Source organism: Zophobas morio, unplaced genomic scaffold, assembly GCF_036711695.1.
Source record: "Zophobas morio isolate AGI-343-1 ecotype UQ-CSIRO unplaced genomic scaffold, CSIRO_AGI_Zmor_V1 ptg000004l, whole genome shotgun sequence".
NCBI lineage: Eukaryota > Metazoa > Arthropoda > Insecta > Coleoptera > Tenebrionidae > Zophobas > Zophobas morio.
Genome location: NW_026972109.1, coordinates 7,052,805 through 7,070,019, shown reverse-complemented (window position 1 = coordinate 7,070,019; position 17,215 = coordinate 7,052,805). Strand labels below are relative to the sequence as shown.

The following is a 17,215-nucleotide window of genomic DNA, read 5'->3' as shown; positions in this document are numbered from 1 at the left end:
ACCGGTTGGCGAAATGTCTTTTAATTAAAACGAAAAGAGCATATTCAGTCAAGAAGGTACGCCGGTCGAGGTTAAACCGCGGATTAATGTCACGCGTGTTTTAATCCCGCAGTGCCCGAAATAGAAAGTGCCTCGCCCAAAATGTACGCGTCCTTTATTAAAGAGCGCCCGGTAGAATCCTTGACGTGTCGATCGGTTGGCGCCGGTGCGACTCTATGGAGAGGTTTTTTCGAGTGCAGAGAGGGCCCCATCGACCTCCTTGTCGATGGATGCAGGAATGGGAGAATATCGAACATGTGTGTTTTAAGTGCGTGTGGGTGATTGGGTTTCGTAACGATTTTATTGTGCCGTTAAACTTGGCTTTGGCTTTGAAATTATCTGCTGGATGATGCATGCTTGATCGTTGAAAGTTAATAGGTGCGACATTTCCGAAATTGAGGCGAAAAGGAGGCTGTTGAAGATTTAAATGGCAGAGGAAGGCTGCGGAGAGAAGATTGACCCTCGCGACCTCTGGAAGGAGTGATATATGTAGATTGATAGTTTTGATAGTGCGAAGGAAGTTCTAGTTTGGAATAGCGGATTTTCCTTGATGTGGAAAGTGAACGGGTTAGAACTGTATAGATATTTGGGACAATCTGGATGCGGACAAGCTATCTACGTGCAAATAGGTGGAGTGTAGATCAGTTTAGATTTTTATAATTATCTTATCGATATCTTATCGTTACACACATAAATAATGGCTCGAGGTTACGAGAACCATGTACGGTTTATTGAGTTTATTTTTGATAGCTAATTTTGTTCGACATTCTGTTATCATGTTTGATTTGGCACGATATGTAAGCGGTATTGTACTACCAAAGTACACATGGGAAGGATTTAGAAACATCGTAGTTCAGCTTCCTGGTGTTCAATCTTTCTTAATTGAATTCGTGTTCCCAAAGAGTAGATTGATTACATTTATGATGTTTCGATATTTCCACAGAAATGATTGATGATCATTGATAGTTTGTGCCCACGCAGCAATATATATTTTAATTTTAAGTAGATCACTGTGTTGATAATTTGATAAATAGATATCACCCTACGTTGTCGGTTTATCACGACGACTAACCATCACACAAATCACAGCTATTGCAAATTCGAGGTGTGGTCCCTGTAACTGCATTCCTGGAACCACAAAAACGAGCAAGACCACTACAGTTCGCTACGGTTATTAAAACTCAAAATTGTTTTGACAGTTCCCTTGCATATATCACAATCATTATAATTAACGTGAGCGTAACGAATCGTCTAGATTTTTCGTCGATTTGTTAATCGATAACGTTTTTTCCGAACCACACGAGCCATCCTCCGGTCTCATCACCTGCAACACCACCTCTCGTTACCAGCAGAGAGTTCACGGCAAGGCCTTCTGACTCACGCAAGGACGCGCGTTGCTCTTTGTTCCGGTTATGGATGGTGATTTTTTGGTACGTCGTCGACCATTTTTCGACTCGTTCCTTCGCTAGTAAGGCATCGCCCGAACAATAGAACAAAAAGAAAGAAAAAACGAGGAATGTAAAGAAAAAGAAGTTTTCGTCCGGTCACGCCCATTCTGTGGAGAAAAAAATACTTAAGTCATATCGTCTGGTACGACCTTGCTGGAGGCGAAAAAGCTCAACCGTCAAAGTGGACGCGGTGTGGTTTTCGAAATTGAAGTGGCCCGAGGCTTCGGTTCCTTTCATTTAATTTTTTTCTTAATCACGAAGTAATAATGTGTTCGGGTTTATGTAACCGGTGGTTGAGGCACTTCCGGCTAAAAGGGAGGATTGGTTTTTTCCAGGACAAACTAACTGTTCGTGATTAACAGGCGGATCAGCGCCGCCTGCTATTGTATTGTATTTGTGCATGTATCAGTTAGTCCCTCGATTTCCTTGATTCCTTGTTTATTTACTTTTACTGTTAATCGGGGTTATTGCGTGAAAGCACAAAGATGTGATGTGAATGTTACATATTACGTTACGGAAATATTATTGATTACATGCTCGCTCGATTTTACGCGATTATTCAACGTGTGATTATCGTCTAATTTTACCTTTTTTTTTTGTTTCAGGTTGGTATCCTGGTCACGGCACCACTGGAACTCTCGTAAAAGTCCAACTCGGTAATAAAACGGAAGCCATTTTTTCTTCAGTTTCGTAATAGATAAAGCGCAGTGCTGACATTGAAACCGATCGTATTTCAGTTCAGATCATTGGGCATTTATCGAGAAATGTCCGTAAATTGAAACAAATTGACGTTAATTTCGCTCTTGGGCGGTCTGCAGACAACAACTTTACGGTCTAACCTTGTTGCAACAATAAAAATTGTTGCACTTTCAAGCACGCATGAACGATAGAGAAGTCGCCGCACTCGTCGATATCACATACCCTGACAATCGACGTCGGTTTTTCACTTCGTCGATTTTCAGTTTCTCGAAGCAATTATTTCCGATGACACGTCTCAAATTACGCCGCTTTCCACATTCCCATTTGAATTCTCGCGTTTTGTAATAATCTGCCGTGCGTGTGCGACTCCTGGCGACATTCTCAAATGCAAATCGTTTCGTAAAAAGTCATCGTATCGCGAAGAATTCTCGCAATCTTAGTCACATTAGAGAATATTTTATGGATGAGTAACCGCCGTCATTGTTGCTTCTTTCGACTGCTTTTTTGCGCCGTTTTCTCATTTCGATTCCATCCTGGATACAATTATAAACTGCAATTGCAACATTGTCAAGCGTTCTCGATTTAGCAGCAACTGAGCTAAATATAAGTTAATAGATTCGTTGGGGAGTGATTCACGGTCTTAATAGTGGGACGGTTTTAGCGCTGGACGGTGAAACATGCGAAGATTCAGCGCGAGATTATATGTTTCTAATTGAGGATGCTTTTGATAACTGACGGGAGTCAAGGCGCCGCGGACATTTCGCGATGCCCAGTGATGGATTGTCACCTTGTTAATGATAATCGATACGGTGATATTTCAAATCGTGCAGTCAATTGGTAAACGATAGAAAGTTTGGGTTCTTTTAGAATCTTCAAAAGACGAATCGATCTGTGTATAAAAGTAGTTGCTTTGGTCATGTTGATAAAACAAAGCTCGTCGTTGTCGCATAATTGATAATAGATCGATGAACTCCAAAAGGAAATTCCTTATATGATTTTCATTTTTTATAAACGAAGTTCATCCTGTAAGCTTCATCGTCGATGAAAATTGATAAATATCATTGTTTTATGATAATCGCAGTGGCCATTTATGTCAGTTGGCAAACATGCAAAGAGGATTTTGTATTTGAATTCTACTTTGTATTGATCGGCTACTAATTTATTTAAAGCAGCGGCATTTGATAAAAAATCGTTGATAATGATATATGATTCGACAATTGATGTTAACGTCCTAACCGGTGATTGTCGGTACCATATACATATTTAATAATAATCGACGAATTATAGAGAAATACTACATTTGATAAATTGTTGATATAATTTGATGATATAAATTTTTGATAATCGATAATTCGTAATGTAATAGATAGGGAGCTGACGCAGTATTGTTCCGTGGTTGTGTATTGTGGAGCGTTTATGGAACTGCTATATTTGTCGAGTTTTCGCCGTCGGTCGATTATCAAAAGCGGCATTACACGTTCCCACCGAAGTCGATCGCCTCTCGTCGTCGTTTTTCTCTTCTTGAAATCGAATAAATCCGTCTCTGTAAATCATCTCCGGAATGTTCTTAATCGACTCTCCGCAATAAATGTAAATCACGAGTCGCTAATGCGGTTGTGCACGTAAATAAATAGCCGAGCAATCCTCTTACACAGTACGTAAACTTTAACCGCATAATGCGTCTGCAGATTTTTATCCTCTTTAGTGAAGCGAACGCACGGCTGGACATCGCATCCTTTACATTCCTCCGACAGCGAGAATCTCTCGCTTCGCATTTTTTCCCATCGTCGGAGGGAAGGAACTTCGAAATTTTCGTGCACCTTGTGCCCTTCGATCCGCTCTCTAAAAATACCACTCGTTGTGCATCGGTTTTTTAAGCGTTTTCCTCCGTGCGGTTATTTGCGGCGGATTCCTCCACAATTAGTCTGGCATCTCTGGTCGTCTTCACACCGGAATGCGGCTCCGGAACGACGGGACTAATCTAGGATATTCTATGTGTATGTGCGTGTGTTTGTGATGTCCGTTGCGAATTTCAGGTTCACGCCGTATATCGTTATGTAAAACGTAATTATACGGTTAAGTTTAGCCGGAATGAGGGGCTCGTGCCAGACGTCCTTTTGTATAATTAGATGAGGAATGGAGATGGCATGCCAGATACGGATCGATTCTTTGATAATCGACTCGAATTAGATAAATCGACTTAGAACGAGGCGCCTGTTGACCGTGAACTTTGAAACACCATTTTGATATTCACATAGGTGGCTGTATTGATAATTGACACTATAGGATGGAGCAGTTTTAATTGTCACTAAATTAACAACTTGTTGATATGTACTCTTATGCAGCGCATGTGAAATTGAGATAATGATAATGTTATCGATTAATTGATAATCGACATTTTTTTTTTATAACTAGTAGGTTTCGGTATTGACCGTTTATTTCTGTTTGTTCATAAATAGAAATACCTATCTGATGATTAATATTTTATGCTTGGCCCAATCGACTATCAATTTTTCAATCTAATGTATATACACATTCATTGTTTCGAATTGATAATCGACAAATTTTTGATAATATTCATATTTTTCCCAAATACAAGTGCACTTTTGACGACGAATTGATAATCGCCACTTCTCTCCAGACTTTGCTCCACAAATAATCACCTACCTGCCTAAACCACGACCACGCCTCGTCTTTAATCCTCTATTTTTCTCTCGATCAATAATCGATTTTCCAACTTCCATCAGCTACCACCGCTTATGGCATGGGTCCTTCCGTGGGCCGACCGCCTACCATCTGGTCGAGCCGAACCCGAATAAAAAGTGTCAAATATTTCACGAACTTTATATTGTCCGGGCGATAATCGAATGGAAGAAGAATAAAATAAAAACGACAAAAGAGTCCAAGTGCCTGTTGCACGCACGCACGCCACATGGGAAATGAGTTGTGGAATGGAGCCAAAATATTCGGTCTCGTCTTTATAATTTATGAGGTTCGGTTTTGGTTCGCAAATTATAATTGATGATTCACTTACGGACGTGCAAAAGACATTTTCTTCATAGCGGTGGTGGTTTTTTTGCGCCCGCGAGGAATTCGGCCGTCGCCAACGCACTTGGCGGCACCGTGCAAAATTGTCGCCGTAATAGGCGCCCGATTGGCGGATGTGAGAAAGGGGCGTGGCCGAAACCGGTTTCGCGGGCCGAATTGTCACTGTAATCGATAGTTGATTGGTGGAGAACGGAGAACACGAGGGGTGTGGCAGAAACCGGTTTCTCGCGCGGAATCATCGCCTGATTGGCGGAGGGCGAAAAGGGCGCAGCGTGCGAATCGGTTTATCTTGAAGAATGTTGGTTCGTTTCTCGGGTGTTTCAATGCCAGCGCCACATTCCTCTGTCAGAATAATTAGGAACGTCATCCTCTTTATCTCAACACGGCTTCTCTTACCACAAACACGTTCTTATTTTAAACTTTTTACACAATCGGCGTCCCATTCGCCTTCGTCCGTCGAAAATATCCATCCACATTCCATCGAGACCAAACAAAAAGCATCCTCATAATCGAACCGCCTAAATTTGGGATTGCTCGCGACGCGCCACTTTATTTTTAGTAGTTTTTCGAAAAGCCCCCGGAAATTCCATCCCGCAGTCGCGTGGGTCGGCGTTCAATGACAAAATGCAAATCGTCGACCAGATAATGACGAAAATAACGCGAACGAGAAATAAATTAAAATCATGAGATGTTTAGAGTTTGTCGGCGCGTTTCTACACGTCTTTAATTTGTAACGAGTAATGGATACAAACGTGTCGTCGTGTAAAGTCGCTCGTCTTAATACCAGAAGCGTTTTGTGTCCTTTTCTCTTAATTTTACAACGTTGCGACATTCCGTCGATAAATTAGAAAGTCCGGTCCGGATTCGTAAATCGCGAAAGTCGTAAATTTTCATTATGCAAGTAGGTGCGTTCTCAAAATCAAGAGTTCGGGATGAGACGACCGAAAAGAGATTGTGTCACCATAAATAACAATAAAGCGCCCATATGGCTCGAAGTCCCTTATTTCATTAGCGCCCTTATCTGGCCATAAGGCCCCCTATTGTGGCAAGTATTGTGGGAAAACAAACAGCGTCACGGAGTTAAGTTTTATAGCTCGGAAAGGATGAATTCCACCCCGTCGTGATTACATTATTACGAAATTGGAATATGGGTTCGTTCGTTTACTGGCTTACGCAAAAATGGATATTATGCATGCATGCAACAAACTTTACCCAATTTTAATTATTATGACATGTTGTGGTTGTTTGTTTAAGGATTATATAAGCCCATTGTTGCTAATATTTCCTTTGTATTGCGGGTGCGTGCACCAACAGTGTAAATATGAGAGATGGGTTGCGAAAGTGGCGAGGTTTTGATTTTTTTTTTGAGGTTTTCTGGCGTGGCGGCTGTGATGGCTATAATTGTTATAATTGGAAGATTAGAGAGTCGCTGGAAGATAACTATTGTTTACGGCGATTAGTTATATAATGTACTGTTTCTGTTTTGTTCTAAGATTGTTTGTACACGCTGTGGGCGTTGACTTACTCGGATCATGGATTATCATCGAAAATTCATTTGTCTAGTGGATAATTCCTTTATTATTCCACTTGGTAACCTACGTCGAAGTAATAATAATAGTTACAGCAGGTTAACACACCCAGTAGAATGTAATTATTGATAGAAATATTTGGTGACTACCTATTGTAAATTTAGGGTTGAACGTTAGTAGAGAAGTTAACTGAAAAACGACCAAATGGTAGAAAAATAGAATAAAGAAAAAAAAACGAAAAAATCAGAAAAACGTCTGTTTACCGAACAGATGGAGTGGTCACGTGGGCTTATAAACGTATAAAGAAACTTCTGCAGAAAACCTTTTACATATGCAATTTAAGATATATGGCGTGAGTTGAATTTTGCTTAAATTCTCACGTCGATTTAAAGAATTTCGTGAACTCACGTTTATATAACGTATACCTACGTATTTCCCGATGACAAGTTTGAAGTAAGGTCCTGAATATGATTCAGAAGACTACATGCTGCGAAAGCTTAACCAAGTTGACGTCAATAAAGCGCTCGAAGGTCTATATCACCAAAAATAAACCTTGTGCAATAAATAATAAAACAAACATTACTCCCAAAACACGACGTACGCATTACCTTCCACTAATGAGCCTAATGAAGACCAAGCACGTGTAAACCGATAAAATTTTAACAACACAACGATAAAAGCGCCATCGCTGACCCACTAATAAAAAGGCAATTATTTCTTCATCAACTACGGTAATTGTTTGGTGGTTATCAAAAAATGACACATTTTCTCATGTATGGCATCTACTTCAGCAACAAATCCATTATTCATGGATCCTTATCTCCTCTGGTATTTCACTCTCTTTATTAGTTCCATTTTCGAGTCGGTTTTTTCCTACCATATTTGTATCGCTTCAGGTGTTGTTGTTTTTTCGACTCAAAAAACGTAAATCTAACCACGTACAAACCACTTCCTTTACAGAAATCTGATGAGGTCAGTCACTTCCTGCAACCCCCACGTGCGTCCGTTGTCGGACATGACACGTATATGTCACTTGGAGTATGTAACGGTAATACCAAGACAATACTATATAAATAATGAACAAATGGCGACGATTCGACGGTTTTTGCACCCATGGGATAACGGATGGTCGACGTACAGTCATACCATCTGCTCGTCAGTGTGTTCTAGTATGCGCCGGTGATACAATTACGAGAAATAAAGGTCATTCCACGGCAATCCGAACTGTCTTTTTCCGGCTGCGATGATTTTTGTGACGCACCGTTAGGTGTAAAAATTTTATGGGTTAGAGTTGGCCTGGAATGCCCCATAAACCTCTCATCCAGGAAAAACCTGGCCATTTTCCAACCCTTTCCACGTTTTTATTGCTTGACTTAGGTTGTGGATTTATCGTTAACGTGTAGTGATGGAATTTGGCCGGCGAAACCAAAACAATTAAATTATTAAACGTCGTCGCGAATCGGAAACGTCGGCCAATTTACTAAATAAAACGGATTAGTTTTCTCGCGACGCTAATTTCGGTCTGGACGCATCTTTTGAAGTGTTTTTCTTTTACGGATTATTCCGGTGCGGAATGCTGCCGCATATTTGGACCCGCGCCAAAATACCTGAGTTTTCCGAGCGGAACGTAAACAATTTGACTTCGGGAATGCGAAGTAAAAATTGTCTTTTTGAGAATCGAAACGTGGCGGTTCAGAGGTCAATGATGTTCGATCATCAGCGAGTATCCACTTTCTCCTATTACATGTGTGACGGACGCGAATTTCGGACTTTCGCTATTATCTTTTAGTTTTTCGATGTGACACGGAGGCGATGGTCGTGATTTATCTTGAATTTGTAATTAGTAAAAGTGGAGAGGTGGGACGATGTGCAGCGGATTCAGAAAAAATGGAAAAAGTTTGAGCAAAAGTAAAAGTGAAGCTGTAGGTGAAGATTCGTAAACGGTACCATATTTTCTGTTTTCTAGTTCATTAAATGAAGATAGACATGAGCCTAATTACAGCGTTAAAAAACTGGTCCGTACTGACTACTCCATGATGACTCATCGTCGATGACGGTGTTCGCTAAAGAACAGCCTGGAAGCGGAAATCGCGATTGGCAATCCAGAAAGACCTCGACTGCGGAACTTCTAGAAGGGAAGAATGGCTTTAAATAGAGGCGGCCTTCGGGAATGATTATTATGGAGTCAACGAGTCGAGTGTCCAGTGAATGAATTCACTCAAGTTGCGCCGGAATTATTTTGTATATAATCGCCGTGTAATTAGTTGTGTAAAATTCGAGTTACTAAGAAACAAATTGTTGAGTTTTACCCACACCGATTTTAATCACCGATCAACGTAACAATATATTGCATTTATTAGTTCGGTATCAAGTTTTACAAACAATTTCGTTATATTGCGTTTTACAGGGATTTCTTAATATTTTTACTCTTCTTTCCCACTTGCACAAAAATGTTTTTCCCACAACCACCTTCTGTTGTTTATTTCGTTTTCTTCCTTATCCACTCTTGCCAACAATTTGCATTCCTCTCAACACATATTTTTTCCTCATTGCTTAATGCTATCTTATCTGCTCTTTTAAATATTTGTTTTGTTGTTTTGAGTTACAATCCCAATATTTTGCTGTCCATTGCAGTTCCCCTTTGTTGCGCATTGGATTCCTTTTTTTTTTGTTTCCTGTACCGGGTGTCTGGAAAATGGCGGATTAACTCTTCAGTACGTTATGTACGGGGGACTCCGGGGGTCACAAAAAAATAATAAAAAAATTCTTTATAATGTAGATTACGAAAACAACCTAGTTTTATAAAACTAAAATTGGCAACGCTGCACGCACCTAATGCGTGAATACCTCCGGCTTACTTTCTGATTTCTTAGTAACGATGGTGACTGAAATCCACCTTCAATTTTTTTTAGGACAATAACCATAACAACCAGTAGTCATTAATCGTTACAAGCTATTTTTCATTAATAAGTAAACAAAAAAACTTTTAATAAGACATTTATCAATTATAAACAAAAGCAAACCAACAAAGAAAAATCCATCAAAGCATAACCAACTAAACACTAGAGAAGATGTTCAAAATTCTTGCCTTGTGCATATAAGTAAGCTCGTAATGTTTCCAAATTTTGATAATTTTTTGTAAAAATTAGTGATCAGTACTTGCTAAGATAAAACTGTTTTTGGTAAATGACATATCTTCTACGAATAAGGGGGCGGGTGGGCGGTTCTAGTAGCTGCTAAGATAAGACTAACTTTGGCAAATGAGATACCCTCTGAAAAAAGAGAGGGTGGGTGGGTGGGGCTAGTAGCTGCTAAGATAAAACTGATTTTGGCAAATGACATACCCTCTAAGAAAATAGAGGGTGGGTGGGCGGGGTTAGTAACTGGTAAAATAAGACTGATTTTGGCAAATGAGATGCCCTGCAAAAAGAGAGAGGGTGGGTGGGCGGGGCTAGTACGTGTTAAGGCTGATTAACCCTGCCCACCCACCCCGCCTGCATTTCATTGATTCATTTTTTTACTATTTTTCCCAGACTCACCAGTTGATTGTTAAGAGCATAGCGGACACTTGGTATATGCATCAGAGTGGAACTAAATGAACACCTTAGTCTTGGACCTTTGATAGCTCAAACCTCCATTTTCCTCAAATATTTCTCCGTCTATGGCATAAAAATTCTTTCAAATATTAAAAAGCATGTAGCACTTTTTTGTCTAACTTTTTTCTCTATAGCATTTTTCCTTCCTCCAACCCGCTTATTCATCTGGTGACAGTTTCTTCTAACTTCCTCTTGAACATCATTCCATAGATCTCACTGCACATGGCACCAAAATTCTCTTCCAGTATGTTTAAAAGAATTAATCGGCAGAAATGGATAGTGGAAGGGTCCTAGTTCCGCTGACAGTTCGCGGTGATATAGTAAACTGTCAGCGGAACTAGCAGCTTCTCACCATCCAGCGCCATCGAGTGTTGAGACCTCTGACTTTCCTCAGACAAGACTGAAGAGATTTGGAATAATGTTCAGATCGCCAAACATCTAACTAACAAACCATTACAAAACGTAGCACTTTCAGAACAGTTTGTTAAAAGCTTAGCTTACGTTGATCCTGGATTGTGTAATAGTAGTTGGTCCAAAATACAATCAATTAGTAAATTCCTCGAGGTTGACAAATGATTCTCGTAGACGATTCGTCAATCTATATTCACAAGTATGTGGCACGTTCCATTTCCCCTGCCGAATTTATTTTGACGCCTTGCCAATAAAGAGGGGCCATTAAAGCCGATATAAAGACCGCAATTATCGTGTAATTGCATCGTCGATGACGGACGCCCCCTTTGAAGCCGAAAATCGTTTTGGCGCAAAACCATCAATGAAACGTTGAAGTCGACGGACGTCTCGGCGCGTGCCGACGCCGTTGGAGAGGGGGCGACGTCCGGCGCCGGCTGAATGGGCGCTGCGCCCGCGTCTAGACGCAGGGCGTCGACATCCTTACGTGTTTACGCATTCACGAGACGCTCACGTTTCGTATAAATAGAGCGGAATGCGCGGAAATCGAGCCAAACAACGGAAAAGCGAGGGAGAGAATGACCCCCTAGACGACGCCCAGACGACAATCCTCGTCGAAATTTTCCGAAATTTCGTCACATCGAGCGGAACTTTTCGCCAACCTTCCAACCTCTCAAAGCAAACATCCCGCAACAAATTCGTTGGGTAAAGTTACCTTGCGCTAGCCTTGGTGCGTGTTTTTGCGACACTCCAGCGCTGTAAAAGTCATATTCTGTTTTGTTTTTGGTCGATTACGTTGGCAAAAACGTCGCGTGTGTTGTTCGATGTCAACCGTATTCTAATTTTAAATTTTAAACAAAAACGCGACCGTCCTTGAAAAATTGAGTCCGTGCGAATCGACCCTCACATTCTCCGTATTTTCGTGCCGGTTCTCAAACAACGGCTCGCGCAATAACGGTGGAATTTCGAAAACAAAGCACAAGAGGGACCTTGGACCGGAGCGTCAGTTCTTCTCCTTTTTCGTCCGCGGCGTCTTCATTCACTCCAGCCCGTTATTAATCGGCCCGCCAGTAACGAGTTTCTTTAATGCTGGTGGAAACCGACGCGAGACGGATGTTCGCCGGAGCTGATTCGCATGGCGTACGAGATTTTCCCACGCCAAAAAATGGTACGTTTAATGAACCCGAGATGCTTTTCGTGACTCGAAAAGTAGACCTTCTAACCCAGAAAAGCGTTTTTTCTCTATAGCGAATTCCGCCAAAACGAAGAATAGCAGAGACCTCGGGGCGGTTCCGTGCAGTACGCTTTCCAAAGAGCTGCCACGCTCACTGGAGTTTTTAGCATCCGCTTCCTCTGCATCCAAGTAACTTGAATAAAGTCGCCTCTACGTGAAATGCTGTTTGAATACCATTTTATTTTTGTATTACACACGCAGGTTCAGAAGAATTTGAAAGAAATTTGGGAACGACGTTCCACTCAATTCTCTTCCTAAAAAGTGTCTAATTTCTGGCGCGCCTCCGGTCAACCATATGTTAATCGCTTCAATTGAAAGGCGTCCGATCGTTACATAAACCAATCGAAAACAGACTGATGTCATTCGATAGATAGGCGCAATTTTTTGCACCACCAGGTATAGAAAGTTAATTTATTATATCATCCACCTGGTGCGGCCCGCAACGAAAATCGCCACTCGTCTCGTCAAAAGCAGGAATTAATAAAGCGCGGTTGCAGTTTCGAACGACATAAGCCGCCTCCGCACTTTCGCGTACCGTTAATAGAATTTGCATATTTTCCACTTAATTTCTAGCGACTTTTCTCGAGCGGATTGACCGTTCAATGGCCGTTGGGTGTCACGACAGACGACGCGCGACATTCATTTGTTCTCATTTCCTGTGCCGCGCATCTGCCGAGTCTGGAGCATGAGGCACGCTCGCAGTCCTTCGAGCCGGATCGGCCGGAAAAATCGGGCGGTTCGCGGGGTGTGTTCGTGCGCGGATTACCCCTTGGGATGCGTTCGGAGCGCCGTTGACCCCGGTTCGTGACCTAGCCGCGGGCGTCGAATACGCTTGCCAATAACCTCGCGTGAGAATCGCTCTTTCTGGCCGACGTTGATGATGATGGCTCTTCCATGGAAGCGGATTCCTCGAAAGTAAACTAAGCGTTGCCGGAAGCCTTGCGCGCAGTATCGGCTTACTCCACTACATGCGATTTCGCCATATAACCCATTCATGGTGGTAAAGGAGATTTGATGGGCTATAAAAAGCCGCGATCTTAGGACGCATAAATTGATGATTTATTCGCATGGATGTCGCGGATTGTTGGAGATGCAAGTGGAACGTGTGATGAAACGCATCTGTTCTGCCGTGCTATTTCGAAATTGCGCTTAACGGATCGTTAAATCGGCCGTTGGGACCGTAAAGTAAGAGTGAAAAGAGCAAGGGTCGACTTTTATGGGAACGTAGTACCAGTGCGAGACCGTCGGGGGCTCGCTTCTGGAGGTCCGCGCATCAAGCGACGTTTTTTCGCGACGGCGAGCCGCTGCACGAAATTATTAGTCAATTTTACTCGAATTCGGACCAGCGACGGTGTGGTCGTTATCACCCGAAGTACCACATGCCGGCGACAAGGTTACTGTCCTCGTCGGTACTCTTCGCTTCCACGTGCGAAAAGCCCAAAACCACCACGTGCTCGAGGTAAACGACACGGCCCCGTCCGATTAGGTGGTACCACACCCGGAAATATGACAACTACATTTTAGTGGTGACACTCGGATCAAGTGGGCCGTTGAGGCTCTGTGGGCACTTGTAGGGTTTAGCACCGGTACGTACGACCTTGTAACTCTAGACCGTACAGTCGGAAGACTTACTGAAAGCCACCCACGACGTACCATATCCATACATCTCGAGATAAACCCCCGACTTTCGTGTAAACACTTATCAAATACATCAAGTGTCCTTTTTCGACGGTACGAATCGCCCGTATGGTCGTACCGCATCTAATTACGGCCATATTCGGGCCGAGAAAAGTCGAGGGAATCCGTGTGAACGGATGTGGCGATAATGACGCCTTATTAAAATTTCTAGTGTGGTATTTGAACTGATTATTCCGCGAGACGCGAGACGCTCCTCCCACTTCGTTGGTCTACGCAAGGGCCCACGATCTCCGCCGATCGGGGTGTGACGCAAAGGTCCACTTTCGGGCCTCTTCTCTGAAAACAGAAATGGCAAAAGGCGGCCGATTATTTTCGTGTGGGTCCTCCGGCTACGACAATGGGAGATTTAGCGCCCCTGCAATTACCCATTGATTTATCGGATTATAATCGCGGCCAATTTCGTATTTATAAGGTCGCGGCAATTTGGCTCCGGCGGCCGGCGACGATTAATCAAAAAATCATCGCTGAGTAAACAAAGCGAGGAAAAAAGACAAGTGTAATTGTCTAGCAATAGTATAAGGAACCGGCGGTTGATACGGTCGTCAGTTCCCAAGGACGATGGCCATATAAACAACATTGTGCGCTTTACAAATACAATTTAAGACTTCTTAATGACAGCGTATGGTGATTTTAATAGTCTGGCGCCCACGGTCGCATGGCGTGCGCTTTTTGCGAGAGTAGATCAGGTTGACACGTGGCTTTGTTGTCGAAACGCGAAATTTACATCTGGAGCGACGCAGGGGTGCATTTTGGGGTCCGTCCTATTCAAACGCAAATGTATTGTGGAGTTTTTTCTCTCGTCGTGTTCGTTTTTTGACCATGTGTGGGCTTGCCAAAACCGAGTTCACCTATGATTAATAACGGGCGAAGAAAAAAGCGACCAGAGAGGTACGAACTGATTGGTTTAGCCCACATACGACTGCCAGACACTGTGATACGTCGGATCAATAATTATGGGCTTAATCATCAATCATGCTACCAAGAACCGTCCACGAAAAAATGGTCGCTAAAATTAGCAACGAAATCGCGGATAATTGGTCGCCTAAACTTTCGTAATTGAAGACAAGGCAATCAAGAACAATAGCAAAAGAGAAATACGATTATGGGGACACTGTCTCTCGTGTGTTTATTACATAAAACACCCACACTGGATTTTTTATGACGTTTCCATATCGGTGTATTGGCAAAATCGTACGAAAATTCCATGGGCGACAGGTTATTAAGAAATTTCCCATAAACAGCTCACTCCGGACACCCTCAATCGAAAGGTTTTCTTTGTTCGACTAAATGGTCTCTTTAAATGGAACTAGTCCCCATTTGAAATTTAGATTATCGCTTTTTCAAGGGCCACGCTGCGACATTTCTGAAAAGAAATCGAAACGTGTGTAATTTTCTGGAAGCCGGTACTGTCCAAATATGGCGACAGCGAAAAAAACGCACGATATGTCTTCTTTAATTGATGGTCGGTCGATGCTAATTTGTTGTTTATCTTACCGTGATCTGATCGTAAAGCCACACTTTGTGTTTCGGACGGAGGTACCGGTTGTAGCGGTTTTTAAATTTCGGACAAAAATTATAGGACGAACCCACGTGTGCTATTATCGATGATAGAGTGCAATTTTCGCTGTTGGATTTCCCCGATAAGGAGAGATCGCGGGTTTCCGTTAGAAGTCGCAGTTTTTGGAATGATTTATTCGCGAGTGGATTTTTCCTATTAAGGAAGTGTTAAATCTCCTTGGGTTTTAATGGGAGGTTCGTGCGACGGTCAAGAATTATCTCAGGTCGGTCGGTGGTGGTACCCTCGAGGTGGCAGATCGTTTTCAAGGGGTTCGTAGGGTGCCAGTGCCTCCGGGAACGTACTAAAGTGGGTCACACCTAGTGTTGGTTTTTTATGTCTCGGGATTAATATTGTCTTTGTTAACCCTACCATAAATAGTGCGTGCAGATATTACCAGGTCATTTTCGTATCTGGTTCTTTATAACAAGTTGACATTGACCCATCCTCGACAATAAAATTATTACAAACAAAGCCATTGGCAACAAGTGCCCGTAGGCGGCTCCACTCGAGAATGATAATGAAGAATTTTTGTAATTCCGTCGTTACTCATCGTTTTAATTTAATGTTTTGCCAACATCCAGTACTTGAACAGCACTTTAAACAGATTTACAAAATAAACAACGCAATTTAAATGTTGACAAAAAGGATCTTTCGAAGGACTCGTTCGCAACAATTTGCCAATCGATCTCTAAAGCAAAGACTATTTTGTCACATCATGATCATCGCAGTTGACAGCAAATCGCACCGACTATAATTTGTAATCTATAATTGTCTGTTCCGTCCATAAAGCCCACTTAATTGCCCCCTTTCCGGCCGTTTTCGCCGCCGGTTCCGGGGTTAAAAGCCCCCGCCCGGGTAAAAACCCCCCACGAGTCTTCCGGTAACGTGCGGCGCCGAAGAGCCCATCGAACCCGTGATGGTCGTCGTTCAAGGTCATCGGAGGCCGTCCTCGGAAGGATCGCCGCCGATGGCAGCTGATGCGAAAACTCGTTTCCTCTTCAGTTTCCATATTCATGGGACGTACGTACACATACATCCGCATCTACCATACCATATACACGTATCGTGTAATGAGTCGGACCGGTTCGGTAATTGATTTGAGCTCTTTTCACGATACACCACAAAAATGCCGACGATGGCACGTCGTTTCGTCGTTTTTTAGCGAGGTCTTCGTCAGGTCGCCGACATCGCGACGTATTATCGGAGTACTTCCACCGTACGGAACTGGAAGGGACTTGGGTGTTTAGTTTCTGCGTGACGATGCATTTTTCGGCGGGGTTTTAGGAAATTGGTACTAAACTAAATATTAGTGTAAGCAGGCACTACAATTATGTTACAGTTCGTTGATTAACATTATAAAGAAACCTGTTAGTAACTGTTCCTAAAAAAAGTGCATGTGATTGATGTATTAATGTATTGGCAAATAAACAAATTTAAGGTGCTTCGAAGATAAAGTAAATGTCAACAAAAATGGACTGACATTTTGCCGAACGTTCGCCACTGTAATTACAACATATGATAAATTTGTTCTGTTTAAAATCAAGAACTCTAGAGAGAGAAGAAGCGGGACTTTCAGTTCTTATTTATTAAAACACATTGAATATGTCACGTCACGGAACCTTAATTTAACGAAATTAATTGGCTCGAATTACACAAACGAAGAAGCAATGAATGAAAGCCCGTTTTACAGCGCAAAAGTCACTAGATCTGGTGATATTCGAAAAAGCGGAAGACTGTGGCGAAATGTCGTCGGGTTCGTTTGGAAAATTATTTGTCAAGAGCGACATTCTTGCTGAATATTTGAACTGGTTGCGTCTGGACAATGAAAAAATGTAACTGTATAAAGGAGATCCTGTTTGTTGACATTTGCCCTCGGCCAATGCAGTGGCGTGATGGAGGGATTTTTTCTAGCGGATTCCATTATTTAGTTTCGCATAATGACTTTAAAATTCTTTCGG

At 42.3% G+C, this 17,215-nt stretch overlaps 1 protein-coding gene across 3 annotated transcripts in view; it reads left to right on the top strand.

The window, feature by feature from the left end:
- Window positions 1–17,215, top strand: part of LOC135139558 (death-associated protein kinase related-like) — a 50,616-nt gene that overhangs the window by 24,061 nt on the left and 9,340 nt on the right. For 2 of the 3 annotated variants that reach the window (XM_064069860.1, XM_064069868.1), the window contains exon 2: window positions 2,093–2,143. The exons of the other annotated variant lie outside the window; for it this stretch is intronic. In XM_064069860.1, coding sequence (XP_063925930.1) covers window positions 2,093–2,143 — 51 coding nt within the window. The remainder of the gene's footprint in view (window positions 1–2,092; window positions 2,144–17,215) is intronic. 3 annotated transcript variants of the gene reach the window in all.